Below are 16,753 nucleotides of genomic sequence, written 5' to 3' on the forward strand. Positions count from 1 at the left end.
ATGCTGTAGTTTCTAAGTTAAGTTAAGTAAGCAGCAGGTTGGATGCTCAATTATAAACTGGCAAATATATATGCAAAAAAAAAACAACAGAAACCCTTTTTTAAAGAGGACATATTTTTTCAGATTCACATTAGCACATCTTTGTACTTCCATCTGTGTGCTCTACTGCTTCTAAAATTAGCCGAAATGCTTAAAAAATAAGACACATGAAGTACATGTTTTTTAGTGTTTGGAAACTGAGCCTGTTTTAAAAACCTCAGTAATGTAACATCAACTTGAAACCCCAGCAAAGCCCATCCCATCTTCTAGCAACCCAAGCTGAGCTCCAGCATGCTGGTTTTACCATTGTACAATGGCTGCTGGAAAAGACAAATGTTCTGTTGTCAACTTACTATCCTGAAACTTGCTGCATTCTTGTTGGCTGCGCAGGAGGCTCCACTTCTGCTTTGCGAAGATGTTCGGTTGTATAATTTTGCATGTGTTTGCAGCCATTTCCACATATGAGTGTAAACATGGAGATGGAGGAGTGGCCAGCAGCAGCTTATTGGAATCTAAAGCGACAAGATGCCCTAAAGCAGCTCCTTCTGAAAGAAGCTACAGACAGGCAGAACTGTGCAGTATAAAATCTCATTTTCTGAGAATGATTTTAGGCAAAAAAAGCATAATAAACATTTTTTGCATATCCCATATATGTATCTTAACCTGTTCAAGGAAGCATCACAGATCACCTTTAAGACAAATATAAATCTCTCTAATCAGTAATCAAACCACATGGGGAAATTGCTTGAGTGTCAAATACTTCTAAAGTGTCAAATATAAGTAAATATAAATATTGCTATTAGTGTCACAGCATTTATAACATGTGAAATTACTAGTAATTTAAATATGACCAAAATATAAAATAAATTCAATAAATAAATTAAAATAAACAAGTATGTGCATGAAAAGTTAAGTTTAATGTCTTTCAGAGTTGGACATTGCATAGCCTGATGGCTACAGGCAGAAATGAAAGTATCACTTTTTAGGTTTAAAGTAAATGGTGTAGATTGTGCAAGGGAGCTTAAATAAATACCATGTATCGTCGTGACAACTGTTTCAAATAAACTCTTGCGATCTGCCAAAAAATAGCACTGCATATTTAGAATAATAGCTGTATTACACAGCTGAGCAAATTACATATGACCAAATTATTCTCTCTTTGACAGTGATTTTACGGTCCATCCTCTTTTTGTCAGGTTTTCAGGTAAACTGTGGCATCCATTAAACCTGAACTGTTTTGATGGAGAGGAGCAGACTTTGTGCTAAAACGTCTGTTCTTCATCGCCTCTCCTTGATTTAGAGCTGTTTTCCTTTATAAACAAGTCGTCTGTCTATTAATCAAACACCTCTGACATGAAAAACTCTGTAACACTTGAATGGTGTCGCCACCCCCCCTCAGCTCACCTGGCAAACAATCTGTGCGCTTCATAAATTTCCGCATGTTCAGAAGGGGAAGAGTGATGTGTTTAGATGCATGAAGAGAAGGTGAGCTTCCAGCAAATTATGTTTGAATTGGCAGTGGTTGCCATGGAAATGTATGCCCAAATGATCTTTATTTTATACACTGGAGGTTGCATAAACTGCAATTCATCAGATGTATTTGGATTTGTTGTTTGCTCAGTAACAGTGTTGGCTCAAGTGTGAACCAGGCATTTCTACTAATGTTTGGTTCACACAGGAAGATATTTTGCCGATTTTTGACCTGATCTTTTCCTTCTGACGCTCCGATTACTGTGATGTCTCTAGAGATTATCTTAGAAGATGTTCATTCTGTGTGGGGTTTATAAGAGCGATCTAGTCTAGAAAGAATGCTACGACCTCTAAGTCTTGGCCTGGTATTCCAGCCTGTGAGGTGTTCTCTGAGGACAAACGATTCAACAGTCTGTTGAATGTTGAAGCTAATCAGAAAGCGAGAAGGCGGAAACACAGAGGGGAATCCAAAACCGAAAAGATAAAACTGCCACAGTGCACCAGAATGTCTGGTGGACATCAAAGATATATTTTTGTTTTTTTTCTTTGTTAAAAATCTCCACAGTTTCTTCCTCGTCTGCCATGTTTGTTTACTCTGAAGTCATGTTTGATATCTAGAGGTTTTGAGAGATGTCCCATCTAACATCTAAATGTTCTCGAGTGAAATCTGTTTTGAAAGTGATGTGTCTGTAGTTTGACTGCACACAAATAATCCAGTAATATGTATGAATTTTTATCATTGTGTTTGGTCTCTCAGGTTTTGAACTGACAAATCTGAAATCTTGCCATGTGAACCAGACTTTGACCTAATCTGTCCAAACAAGCCTGAATTGGTAACAGTTGTTTTTTTTTTTCATTTTCTGTTTTGAGCTTTAACATTTATCATCCTAAGTAAGACTAAGATTGAGCTTTGGGGTTTTCTGTCAGTTCTCTCAGCATTGTGAAGTTTGCTCTTGCATGAATTTGCTAGGAGAAGATTTGGCATCTTAAATGTTTTCCTGTTGGTAATAATCTCTCTCTCTAAAGAATGGAGGTTTAAAAATAGCAGTGACCTTTTAGCAAATTGATGGGAAACAAAATTTGCTTGTTCGTTGCTGATATTTGTCTGCCTTGGTATTGTGTTAACAAACACTTGAATGCTCCAGAGAAACAATAAAAGCTAATGCATAGATAATCTCTAAATCGTCTTCAGTTTCGTTGCAGAGCCACAATCTGGTCTATTCCCCTCTTTATTCACTCGCAGCCTATAAAAAGTGACACCCTGCAGTATTGTTAGTAACTATGCTGGCCAGATGTTAGTCATTTTCTCCATGAGCACCTCTCTTTGTTTTTAGTTGTGCTTTTCAAACGAACATCTATAGCTTCCTTTGCTGACCTGCCTGTTTTCAGCCTGCGTTTGCTCCTTCCTGTCACTACCTGCTTCGTCAACTGATAAGGACCGCATTATTTATAATTACTTGAACAAACATGAATTCTCACTGACAACCATGCAAAATGTTCCTTTTTCCGTATCAGACGTAGCAACCACAGTCCTGTTTTATCGCGGCTCTCATGGCATTATAAAAAACGAACACGTTTTAAATAAAAACATCTGCTGTCGCCTTGCACCTTTCACACATCCGTATCTCACCTGGCTTGCCCTGCGGGTGCCGTCTGCTTCGCTGCGATTAGCTCATTGTTGGTGACTCAGAGGCAATCAGACACAAACCTGCACCTGGCACATCTGAGTTCTGCAAACTGGTGATTTTTACTGGAAGCACACTCTCTAACCGTTACCTCCGTCTGCCCGTGGAATTGGACGAGGTTTGTTAAGTAAACCACCCAGTCAGCTGTCCATCACTGCAGCTCTTGGTGTTTGTATGTGAATGAACATTCTGGCTGATATTCAACACCTGTATTTATCGACTGACACAGCTCACTAGACACTTTCTCCGGTGGGACATAACTCACCTCCTGTGATTAACACCTCTGCAGGGGTTGAGCCACCTGCTGGGGTAATTTATGAGGAGATCGCTGTCTCTCATCGTTTGGAGCACATGTTGGGGCTGATAACCTCTGTACATGCTGCTAGTAATGAAATTAAAGCTGTCTGTGTCGTAATACGTTTGCGGCATCACTAAGATCTTTTTGTGCAGCACTCAGAAGGCCTTTGGTTTACTAATTGTTGTCGTCTCTGTTTAATTAGGGCATGTGTTTAATTTTTTACAGACTGTTTACATTTTAGAACTGCTGTTAATAAACTCCAAACATAAAGCTCAAAGCCCCCTAAAAGTCACCAAAATCTAACCTAGAAATATTTCGAATTGACTATCATGAACAACTGAGGCATTTTTCTAAGTTGTTGGTTATAGTCAGATATTTGATTGACTTTCTGATCTATAATGAAAGAAGATCCCACGTCACACATGCATTTGTTCTTAATGTGATGTGAGACTAAAACTGGTCACTATTCTAGACCTGGGCAGCTGTTATGGATAATTTTCACTAGGCATGCCAAAATTTATTTCCCCTTAGAAGAAAGAAAATGATAAATGATGATGAGGTGATAAGGTCTTGCTAGTATGCATACCCACGTAAGTGTTCATCTGTTGTAATATTTCAACTGTTTATTTCAACAATGGCCTAATTATTTTCTCTTTCTTTAGTCACCATTTGAAAGTGTAATTTATCAAAACATCTGGTGATATATTACCTCTGTCATTACCATGTGTATTTGTAAAACCATGACAATAACTAGAGAAATATTAAAAACTTATTCTGTAAGAAACAAAAGAAAAAGAATCTGGGTCCTTTTTGAATGGGTTATTTTTAATAGGAGACATTGTTTCTCTAACTTATTGTCCTATTCTAGACATGCCATTCACTTGCAAACCAAATAAATGATAATATCCGTTTCTGAACTGTTTCTTTACCAGTTATGTCCAAACAGAATCATTGCAGGCATATATATGGTGCATGTGTTCTGCACAAATAAACATGTTCAGTTATTCGCTCTGTTAGCTGCGGATAGAAACACATGATAGAATTCTCAGTTATTGCTAGCGGTTTTAAAATATTTTTTGCATATTTAAATGAATGTTATGTGGAATAAATCCATATTTTTTTAAAATAAATTATTTTGGTGACCCAGTGGTTTCCTTGCAATAACTATTTTCTCTGAAATGGGTTGCATAAAGTTTTCTTAGAAGATTGCATCTGGATCCCAGCCTGGTGAGTAGAGCTGCTGTGAACAAGCCAAGCACACCCATTTAAACTCTGAATAATACATCACCTTTGTGACCCCAGATCTGACGGAGAGCCGGGTGAGCAGCAAAATAACCTTTGCTGGATGTCTGTAGAAAAAGAAAAAAAACACTAAAATGCGTATTTTTATTTTGTGTGTGTCTGCAGTTGCAAACAGACGCTGTATGCAGAGAAGCTGCCCAACACCAGCATCATCATCCCGTTTCATAACGAGGGCTGGTCGTCTCTGCTGAGGACCGTTCACAGCGTCATCAACCGTTCTCCTCCAGAGCTGATCGCAGAAATCATCCTGGTTGATGACTTCAGCGACAAAGGTACATTCTCAAGTGTATTTTATTATGATTTTGTAGGCTATGCACTATCTAATGAATTATTGTGAAGTGAAAGATGCAACTTTTTAGAAATGGGCTGCAGGATTTGCAGTTGGTTGCTGTTGCCTTGGACCAGGAAGGTCTTGCATGTTGAGTTTACATGTTGTCCTTGTTTGTTATTGGGTTCTTTTTACAACCAAAAAAAAAAAAAAACTGTTATGTCAGTTGGTCTCTCTAAGTTGCCCATAGTAGTGATTGTCTGTGTGTGTGTGTGTGTGTTTTTGTCCTGTGTGTCTCTGCTTTTTCTCTGTTTTCCCTCCTCACACTCATTGACTGAGGGAGCTAGGCACCCGGCCCCTGTGAGACCTTGCAAGGATGGACTGTGGATGAATTGATAGTTCTCACAATTATGTTCAAATGAAAATCTGAAAAGGCTATTATGCATCTGTATGAATCTTTTGAGAAAATACTTTGTAGCACCACCTTTTATAGCAATTACAATGGCAAGTTTTTTGTGGTGTGTTTCTCTAGAGACTGAAATGTTTGCCCCGTCTTCTTTTGAAGTCAGATTGACTCCATATTGAGTCCAAAGTTCAACTTTGGACTCATAACTTTTTAAGTCTTGCCACAGATCCCCAGTTTTTAGGATTTAGGCTTGTACCTTGAATAATTCTAAGATATGGAAAGAGAACCTCGGACATTAGTCTCAAGACTTTCAGAACCTCTAATAGTTTTATTTTCAGCTAGATTACGTTACATTAATCAGGTCTTAGCATGTATGAACCTCAAAAGTGAAAAATTTGCTATATCAATGTAATTCTTACAAATGTATGCTAAAATATTTTGAATCTGTTCAATTACTTTACAAGTTTCTGTCAGGTTTTTGTTTTCACATTGTTACTTCTAAGCATGGAATTTCACTCAGTTGTTTTCTTGGTCATGTTTTATTTATTATTTGATTGTCATATCTTTTCAGATCATTGATCAATATGTTGATGATGTTATGCTTTTTTATTACTTTTAATGAAATATGTGAATGTTTCGGTTTTACGGAATTTGAATAATGTAAAATCTTATTTCCTGGACAATTTTCTTCAATTTATGCAGGAGGAAACCAAAATTCTATTTTGTGGTCTGAATATCTTGGTGCAGCAGAATGTTTGACAACTAGACTTTCTTTCTGCATACATTAAACCCACCGTTAAAATTTGGAGTTACTTTTGATGGTGATTTATCACAGTTGTCATTGCTACCTGTAATTTGATCTGCCCTTATGTCAGTACAACCTTCCTAGATCATCCACAGCTTGTTTAAAATGCAGCCGCTAGAGTTCTAAGTGCTCCCAAGATATACCATTACTGATCGTTACGGATTCGACTTCTGTCTCATACAGATTATGATACATACGGCTGTCCTGTGATGCACCTCCATACATTTATAATCTGTTCAGTCATATGTCTTTAACAAGTCCCTGAGTTTGGCAGATCAGGGCTTATCTGTCCCTCAATCAAGGCTAAAATTAAAAAGTGGCAGAGCCTCCATCGGTTGTAGCTGCCGCCGAGAAAATATAATTGAAGTTTTGGTTGTACCTTGACAAAATGTGAAAAATTCAAAAGGTGAGTAGTTTTGGAAAGACCAATAGTAAATTTGCCCTTTAAACTGACTCAGTGTTGAAATATTGTGCCTTTACAGAATAAACCAATATGTCCGATTAACACCTCCTTGAATTAAAGGCAGATTTTCTCAGTTATTATTCCTTACAGCACTAAATGAAGTGTTTTACACCTTGTTAATTACCGCTTACCGTCACCGTCTCTTACTGAAGGACATGTTTAGTGCCCGTCCTGTCGACTGTAATGAAATGTTCCACTGCCTAAGGCTCATTTAGAGGTTAACAAACATCAAGGGCTTTGAGACAAAACCATCCCACTGCCAAGTGAAGCAGAAACAAAATGCTGGCAAACGTATGCTGCAATTGAATCTGTTTATGACTTTTCATGAATACTTTGGTTCATTTTGGCATGATAGCATCATACACCTGGGGCAGATTTGTTGGCTTTACATCAATTTTTCACCACATTCCGAAGGTGCTCTGGTGGATTAAGACTTGGTGACTATGGAGGCTGTTGCACAACAGTGAACTCATTGTTCTGCTGAGGAAACCAGTCTGAGATAAATTGTGCTCTGTGGCATGATGCATCTTCCTGCTAGAAGTGGGAATCAAAAGAAAGTTACACATAACAGGATGGATATTGTCAGCCAATGCGGTACAAACAAACAACCATGGTAACCACTGATAACGTGAAATGGTAAATTTAGAATTCTGTATTAATGGCTTAGGTCATTAAACGTTTTTAAAAAATCTTCATGCTTCCATGCATCAGTTGGAATGAGTCTTGTTCAGATCAGATTATCAGTGATGAACACATAAGAAAGTTTCAGTTTATTTTAGTGCTGCCCTACTACTCTAGTTTCTGTTACTCTACAGTGTTCAGTTGTGATGGAGAGTGAAGTTTCTTCCCTTTCAGAATCAACTGACTACTGCTTTATATTTTCCAGCTATTTAAACATTGGGGATGTCTGTTTGGATTCAAGGTTTCCCTGTTGCTGGGTTGACAGCAACCTTCATGTCTCATGGCATGATTGAACCTTTCAGCCTTCTGCTGAAAGACGAGTTTCAGTGAATCTGAAAGTGAAGAATACATCTTTATTTTTTAAAGCATGTCTGCCTTGTGGCAGATTTTGATCCGGAACCTATATTCTTCTCTCCATATCCCACAAGCATCATGAGATTGTTTTTTATCTTTTTCATACTTCTTGTTACCACACTTCTTTTCTATCTGCCTATCAGTATGTGTTGCTATCTTTCAATCAAACATGATTGCAAATTAAATTTTAAAACATGAACAGCATCACATCTAATGCACATAAAGAATAGAGAAATATCATCTCAAATATAAGTTTGGGTGAGAATTTAATAAACTTTTTATCACAGGAGTGATGGACCTATTAGTTATTTTTTTATTTTAATTATTTGAACTGCTAATTTTCAGTGGAATAATACATAATTCAACATAAATCAATCCTTTAAATATGAATTGTTGATTTTTCTTTATCCACAAAGGGGCATAATTATACACTAAGGCTCATTTATGTCTGAGTCTTGGGTTTCATTTGTGTTTCTTCTTTTATTACCCCCTTGTTTTATATTTACTTTCTTAGCTCTTGACATATGGTTCATTACTTGGTGTTAGTTGATTTATTCATTACTTCTCTCTCTGGGCTTTTGTATTTTACTCGCTTTGTTAGCTTTTTTTTTTTTTTCTTTGAGTTTTAACTTTTCTGTTTATCATTCACCTTTCCTCAGTCTGTCTTTTTATTTTTATTTTTTATCCCTTCCACAGCTGTTTACCATTACCTAATTCCCCTCTGCTTGCACACTACCTCAGCTGTTCCCATTTGGCTCTGATTAGACCTTTAGGTGGCTTTGATATTTCTATTTTCCCAATGCTTCATTACCATAGCAACAGAACAAAGAGCAAGGCAGAGCAGCTGATTAGAACTACAAAAACGTGTCACTGTAGTTCTAACTATGGCAGAACTACAACATGGTGGAACTGTCAGTTACTACAGAGGAGGAATGAACTGGCCTATAGAACTACTTGTGATTTGGGCATTTTATAACTGATTTTATCCAACCATTGTTACACATGGGATTAGTGTGGCCATTTAAAACGAAGCTTACTGAAAATTTCAAAATAAAAGCCTTGACAATTTTTACATGAGATTATTGCTCTTTTGAGCATTATAGAAACGATTTAACCCAATCACTGCTACTCACGGGATTAGTTTGGACATTTAAAATGAAGCTTGCTTAAAATTTCAAAATAAAAGCCTTAATACTCCCCTCTGGTTAGTTAATAATATTAGCCTGTATTATCTTTCTCTCTTAGGTTAGTGCGCTGCCATGCATAGCAAGGCAGTACATTAACATTAGCACAAACATTAGCATTTCACTGCCCCCCACCAGTGCACCGCTGTAGGCAGTGCAATAATATTACCTTGCATTATCTTTTTCTCTCAGGTCAGGGCACTGTCTTGCGCAGTGAAAATGCATTAGCATTAGCCTTTTCCCTAAAATAAGCTTTTAGCTATTTTTCTTACATATTAGCCATGTTTACGACACTGAATGTAGGAAGTCAATCTAAGACAACATTCTAATGATACCCCACATGCTACTGACAGCATTTAGTCTTACATTAGTAAGATGTACCATTCAGTATTCAGTATTTTAACATACTGAATGGTGCAAGTCCAGGTCCATCAACATGATTGTTACTCTTCACATGCTATTGATTACATTGCAGCTCTCTTTAGCATTGATGCTATATTTTAGCGTCAGAACGCTGGGTTCAAACCAACGGGCACACATTGGGCAGGCCCCGGTTAAATTTCTTCAGGAATTTTCTAGTTGTTCCTCTTATTATTATCCTCTTCTTTCATCAGCGGTCCTCAGTTTTGTCTGCACATGGGTCCAGTCGTATTTGCAACATGACATAATATGTCCATACAAACCAACTATAGTTTAGCAAAATGTCTAAACTATAGTTGAATTGATAAGGCAATTCTAGAAGTTTAATATTGGAACACTGTTGATTGAAAGTGAAATTGAAGAATTTTGAGGTACTCCTGCATGCCATTATAGTGTCAACAGCATACATAACAGTTGACACGGAGATGTTAGGTTTAAAAGTCTTACTTTAAGTCTGTCATCTTTCGGTATTGTTGAGGAGGACCCAAATAGCTGCAGGACAATAACAGACACATAGTGGAGTGTGGACTGATGGATTTAAAAACCTAAGAAAAAACTCATGTGAAACACAGAAGAACAACAGTAGAATCCAGGAAGGAACAATGAAAACCAGTGAGCTTATACACTGGGAGAAGAGTGTAGAATGACAGGGAATGCAAGTGAGCAAATCATGGGATTTATGATATTCATGTCGCTCCCACAGTGACATGAATACCTATGGAAGAGCAGAGCACAGAAAAATGAACTGAATATGATAAATAGTTTTGTAGAATATACAAAACACAAATTAAAATCAAATCTCAAAAAGGACAGAGTTCTCCAAGTATGCTTGTTATTGTGGCCAAACAGCTCACTCTTCATTTTTGTTTATGTTAACACCTGACTGAGCTACGAACTGCTTTAGATTCCTTAGCATTAAAAAGGATTACAAAATGGTAACGTTTTTCACACCTTTGATTTAAGGGGGAGCAAATATTTCTTATTGGCTTCTGATTCTCAGTTCATGTTTTGCTCTTTCCATTCTCACCCTTTTGCCACATCTGACCAGCAGTCACCTCAAATATAGAGCCAACACTTCAACTGTGATGCTGAGTGACAGACAGCTTGCATGTTATGTGATCAGAGCTGAAAACACTTTTTATGTTTTCCTGGTTTAGCTTGGTTTTCCTACCTTGTGGTTGTGGCTTTTGTTTTTTGCATTACTTTAACTTTTACTTTCATCACACTTTATGCTGTAACAATGTTTTTGGACAAATCAAATTGTCTGAAAAGATGCTGAGGTGGAAGAATACATTTCTGGCTTCATAGCAGTAGAGCAATTCCTCATCTTCTTCATCTTCTCTCTACTGTGTGGAAGAAAAAGTTTATCCTCGCAGTTTAGCATTTGCTTTTGAGTATGAGTGATGAATTATGCTGGTGGAGCCCAAGTCATTTCATGGATTTATGACTAGACAGGATAGCAAAAGTTGCTATAACTTCACATATATGGGTGGGAAGAAAAACTGAAAAATGATTTTATTGTGTCTGCATTAGTAAAAAAAAATCTAACCATGTGTAAAGAGCAAATGGATTTCAAAGTACTTAAAATCCTGAACTAAGCATGATATTAGTGCCAAAAGCTCAAAATTCTTAGTACGACCTCTTGCTTTGATTTCCTATCCGTTTTCCTGTAAGTTCATGTATCCATCCATCCATCTCTGATCACGTAGGTAAGGTCCAGCACTGAAATAAAAGAAAAATTGCTCTCCCTGTCACAACTTTCTTTTGGTGAACCCCAAAGCATCCCCTGGCCAGAAGGAAGGATTAGCACTTCCAGGGTTCAGCCCCTGCTACTCCTCCCAGTGGGAGATGCCTCAAAACCTCAAAACGAAGCTATCCAGTAGATATCCAAATCAAATACCTTTTAACTACCTCAGCTGGGTCTTGAAACATTCCAGCATCAACTGACCGATAAACTGCCTTTCAGCGAAGCTGTTTCTTTACGTAGATCAAAGGTGCAATCTCTTTACTGCAGTGGGAGCCTAGCTTCATCTATCCATCTCCTTCTGACTTCTCACACTTATGGGGAATGTGTAGATTTTGAGCAGGCTGGTTAGTATAGAATGAATCAGGACTATCAGTGGGGTTCTGGTATGCAACCTAGTTTGATTTAATAAATAAATCGAGATTGTGGGACAAAGGATAGTAAGATAGTGAGTTCAGATCATGCGACATGTTTAACAACCATATGGTTCCACTTTTCGTCCAGAATTGTCTTTTGTAAAATCTATTTTGACAGTAAATATAAGGCTATTTTTTAATTCCATTGGGATTCTCCTTTTCGGCTATTTTGAATGTAAATGGGGCTTCTAGGTAAGCCCTGAGTGGACAGCAGTTTTGAATAGTGAAGTTCACTTTCTCAAGAATGGGTGTTTTGTCCACTTTAGATCTTCCCACTGGCTTAATACCCCTAAATCAAATCAATTAGTCATTACCAGGAAGATGGTAAAGGAGGTAATTTAGCCATTAATTCAGCTGTGTCAAATAAATTTGGAATATAAAACATGCAGGGCACCAGTTTTGAAAGAACGGACACCCTTGGATTTTACTCTGGATGATGTTCTTAATCAGTGCACAATCCTCTGAAGACCTTAAAATGCTTTCTGACAGCAAAGTGCCTGGGGTAGAAAACATTCACCCAAGGATAGGATGACATGTGACGTAGCGGTTTATACAGTGTCACCCATTCACAGTTCAGCATTCATGTGTTCAGCTTTTTGCGTTTTTTCTTTAGAACATAACTCTAATGCATTTATGGAAAATTAGCCGATTTCTTTTATGGAGCATATCTAAGATATTCAAAAGAAATAGAGCTTGGGAAGCTGAAGTACCTATGTGCAATGCTACTTGACATATGCTATTGTGAGCTTCTGTAGTAATGCTAAGAAGGTTTATGCTCCTTCTATTAATGCATCTTAAGGTATATTTCTCATTGGAACCGTAAAGTGGGGAGTTACAAGTGTTTTGAAAAGAAATTTCAAGTTTTGCTAGATTTCAGGAGGTCCTGAGGGAATCCGTAGATGGCATGGACCCCCTTCTCACTCTGCCTGCTTCTCCTGCCTGCTCATGTCAACAGAGGCTTATAGTTTACAAAAAAAAAGGGAATTTTCACACAGATATGCTGGAAAAGACAAGTGTTTTGTTGTTGACTTACCATCTAGAAACCACTAGCTACGCTGTTGTTGGTTGTACAGGAAACTCCACTGTTGCTTTTCAAAGATGTACGGTTATATAATTGTGCATCTGTTTGCAGACATTTTCATGCGTGAGTGTAAACGTTGAGTTTGGGAGTGTATCCAGCAGCAGCTTATTTGGATTTCAAGTGACAAACAGTCCTAAAACAGTTCATTCTGAAAGTTCAAAATAGGCAGAACCAAGAAGATTAAAGTTGGATTATACAAGGATAATTTTATGCAAAACATGTTCTGTATAGACCAACCCTAACCTGTTCAATGAAGCATAATGGGTCACCTTCAATGTCACATAGCATCCAGACAACACCTACAGGATGACAGTTTGGGTCCCTTTTTTTTACAGTCAAGACTTGAAAGTGTATTCCTGCTGTTGGGAGATCATAATTTACAACTTTTTAAATTGATCTTATTCAACTATGTTTTCATCAAAAGATGATAAGCCAGATATATTTACTTACAAAACCACATGTAGCATTTTACCACACATGAATATTCACAAGGTAATGTTCCAGCTCGTTAAGTAACTCATAAAAAAAGCGTTTATAGATGCAACAGCAGGTGAAAGTCTTGCCGGGTGAAACCCTCACACCTGGCAGCCTGCCAGCAGGACCACCTGCAACTCTGCTGGCGCATTAGATCAAGTCGAGGCAGAAAACTTTGCTCAGGTTTTAATGATGTAGGCAAAAGAATTATTCATTCATCTCCCCTGGTCGAGGCACAGCAGGGATTCAAAGCGGAGACGTTGAGAGGAGATGCCAGGTAAGTCTGGCTGCCATTGTGCTGAATCAAGTCACAAATTCTCTGGAAGATTAATATTGCAAAAGAAAAAAAAAAACAGTTAAATTTTTACAATATATATATTTAACACCAGTGACAGTGGGTCTCCATAATAAATTCCAATGAAAGCTAATTTAGGTTCGGTTACCATTAGAAAAGCTTCATAAACCATTGAGGTTGCTTTTGCTCAAATTATTATTATTTTTCAGAAAAATTGACTGAAATAGTAGATTTAAGTTTTTCATCATGAAGATCCTCCTGTTTGTCAAGATCTTCAAGATGACTCCAACTTTTAATTGTTGTAGTGCAAAAAAGAATAATTTATTTCACAGTAAAGGTTCTTAGATCTCAAAGAGATCCTTGTGACTAAAAATATGAATCTAAAATCCTTGCTTTAAATTTTGAACTAATTTTGTGTGACTAAGTTTATAATAAATTTACTCATTAGAATTATTGGCTCTTGGGTTATTGTACTATTATGAAGCACTTAGTGATTTTTATTTATTTATTTTTATACTAGAAGGGATTCTTGAAATATCCTAACATGTAGGCAGCCATCTTCTCCATGTGGTACATCTGAAATACCCAGACAGGACAAGTACACAACATCCAAGTATGCTTGGTCTAGATTAAAGTGCAAATATCTTAGTATATTTGAAATAAGACAAGTCACTTTTCAGTTCGATATGAGCTTATGTTAAGTAAATAATTCCTTAATATTGATTATATTTTCACTTAAAATATGGGAAAAATGTTTTGTTAACATTAAGAATATATTTGCTTGAAACAAAATCCTGTCTTGCTGAAAAGTTACTTGTAAATATTTTTTTTCTCATTTCTTTCTTTGAGTACTAAGATAATTGCACTAGAAATTAGACAAAAATGCTTAGTAAGATTTTTTGTTTTTGCATTGCTAAGAAAAAGCATACTAATCAGGTTAAAGTAATTTTTTTTTGGTTTGTAAATTATGTTTGCTTTTTTAACAATATTGTTAATTAGTGGACAATTAAAATAATTGTGCAACGTGGTTCACTGCCAATAAAAACTTTCTGAATCTGTACCTAAAACACAATTACAGCAACTGAAGGTGAATGATATTTTAAATTCTGCATGTTCTGAGCTCAGAGTCTGTTTAGGAGACTAAAAATATCATGGATTGTAGATTTTTCTCATATGTCCTTATTAATTGTGCCAAATACATAAAGCTGCCGCTTTGTCTCCTTTTTGGACATAAGAATTCTTATGTTTGCCCACAGCCTGGAAAACAAAACTGCTTCTCCTGTTATTTCATTTGCCTCATGTGTAAATACTTCTGTCGCATTTGTCAATCACACAGAATGCTCATTCAGGAGTGAAAAAAGATGTGTCATGTAATCAGAGCCAGAAACAAAGCCCATATTTATTCAGCAGGACAGCTCTGGCATGCTGCACTATCAGCTCCTGTGTGAAGGAAACCTGCCATCTGCAGATTGATTGTCCAATTACTTTCCCACTTTCTGCTTCCCGATGGGATCAGTTGAGCAAATGGCTGCCATACTTCATTTCAAATAAGAGTGTGGGATGGATGTATGCAAAGGAACTTTTGATGTATTTCCAGTCTAGATGTAAAGGCAGTTTTGTGGGCACACAGAATGGCTCCCAGCAGGAACCAGTCTCAAACCACTGTAGCGCTCTGTGCAGGAGGTCTGCTGCTACGTGTGCGGAAATATATCAGGAGCAGATTTTTATGGTTTTGTGGAGGAAAATAACTGACTTCTCATACCGCAGGTGTACAGTCAAGGCAATGAATGCAGCAGTGAGGAAATAATCCCCCCTTTTTCAGGCTGAAATTCAATCAGTCAGTTGGAATGACCACATCAAGAGGAGAAAAGCTTTTCTTGAACAAGGCTTTTCTTCTTACGCCACAATTCAAGATAAGAATGACACTAATGGAGTCTGAGCTCTGACAGATTTTTGCCATATCTGAAAGACATTTAACCCTCGAGTTGCTGCATTTATTCATCAGTTTGAAATAAAAAAAATGGCCTATAGTGTCCTGTATCTGTCAAAAAAAAACAACACTTTTTTATGAGTCATTTCTGTTTGAGAATATTTAGACGTTTTGTACCGTGTTTTTAAATTTAATTTAATTATAATGTACAACCAGAGACAAGGTGTAGCTTGGGTACGAAAGTGTTTTGTTGGAGAAACAGAACAAAAACAAAACTCTCACAGTGACATGAAGAAACATCTGAACATTCAGAACTAAAAGATAAAAATCAAACACTATAGTGTAGATTACTGTCTAATGTCTGAACAAATTTGCCCCCAATCCCAAGGTCAACTGAATATTTTTATCTCACATAATTGAAATATTGATACTAATGATTTTTTTTCTTTTAAAGAGCTTTGATGTGGAGACATGAAAAAGAAGTCAGATTTTTCCGGACACAGACTTCCGATTATCTAATAATATTTGAAGAATCATCATCATAGTGGCTTTTAAATTGGGGATAATACTGTCTTTTTTAGCTATTATAAATTGTCTTGGATGTCTTTCTCACTATTACTTTGAAGTTTTACTTATTTCTTTGGAATGTAACACAAGGGTAATTTTCTAAGATCAGTGCAGTTTGGACTCTATGTTGGGTTAAGAGCAGGAAGCTAGCAGCTCTTATTGTTTTGACGAAAATTGCTTTTAGTCAATGGAAAACCTCTAAACCCCAGAAAGTACGCTTTCAGACATCTTTTCTGTCATATGTTTTCTGTAGTGAACATTTTCAGATATCAACATCATTCAGAGTCTGAAACGGCTTCCTATAAACAATTCTGTTCAGCATATCTATCCTGTTTAAGAAGCTGCTGTGTGTTTTTCTTAGTCAGTGGCACATTTATTCATTTAGTTTTGGCATAATTTAACCTTTCCTGGAACATTAGGGCACAGGGTGAAAAATTGATCTGCCAGGCAGGAGTTGAACTCCTTTCATAACTGCTTGTTCCAGTTTTCTGTTGCTTTTAGTAAATTAGAGATAACTACACTGAACATACAGACTTTTTTGACAAGTGAAAGGTAAAATAACAATGATCATCTCTTCATAATGGGTTCTGGTTCTTGTTGGTAGGTATCAGGCCACTTCCAAACATCAAAGTTGATGTTTGAAAATGGAAAACGATTTGTGTGAGTTGACAAAGGCCATAAAACTCCTGCTCTTTTGGGTTGACATGTATACCAACACGTTAGTTTTCAAAGCATAAACAGTTGCATAACATTTAACAGTTGTTAAATACAAAAAATGCCACTAGAAATAAATTTTTTGCCATCATTTTAGCGGCCCCTTTCACGTGATGCCCCTATGTATCGCATACAGTGCATACCCACTTTTTGTGCC

General features: G+C 36.9%; 1 protein-coding gene across 1 annotated transcript in view; it reads left to right on the top strand.

The window, feature by feature from the left end:
• LOC114153688 (polypeptide N-acetylgalactosaminyltransferase 10-like) overlaps nucleotides 1-16,753 on the top strand; it is a 56,728-nt gene that overhangs the window by 18,532 nt on the left and 21,443 nt on the right. Inside the window, exon 4 of the mRNA XM_028032388.1 lies at nucleotides 4,900-5,066. Within this exon, the coding sequence (XP_027888189.1) occupies nucleotides 4,900-5,066 (167 nt within the window). The remainder of the gene's footprint in view (nucleotides 1-4,899; nucleotides 5,067-16,753) is intronic.

This window comes from Xiphophorus couchianus, chromosome 11 (genome assembly GCF_001444195.1).
Source record: "Xiphophorus couchianus chromosome 11, X_couchianus-1.0, whole genome shotgun sequence".
NCBI lineage: Eukaryota > Metazoa > Chordata > Actinopteri > Cyprinodontiformes > Poeciliidae > Xiphophorus > Xiphophorus couchianus.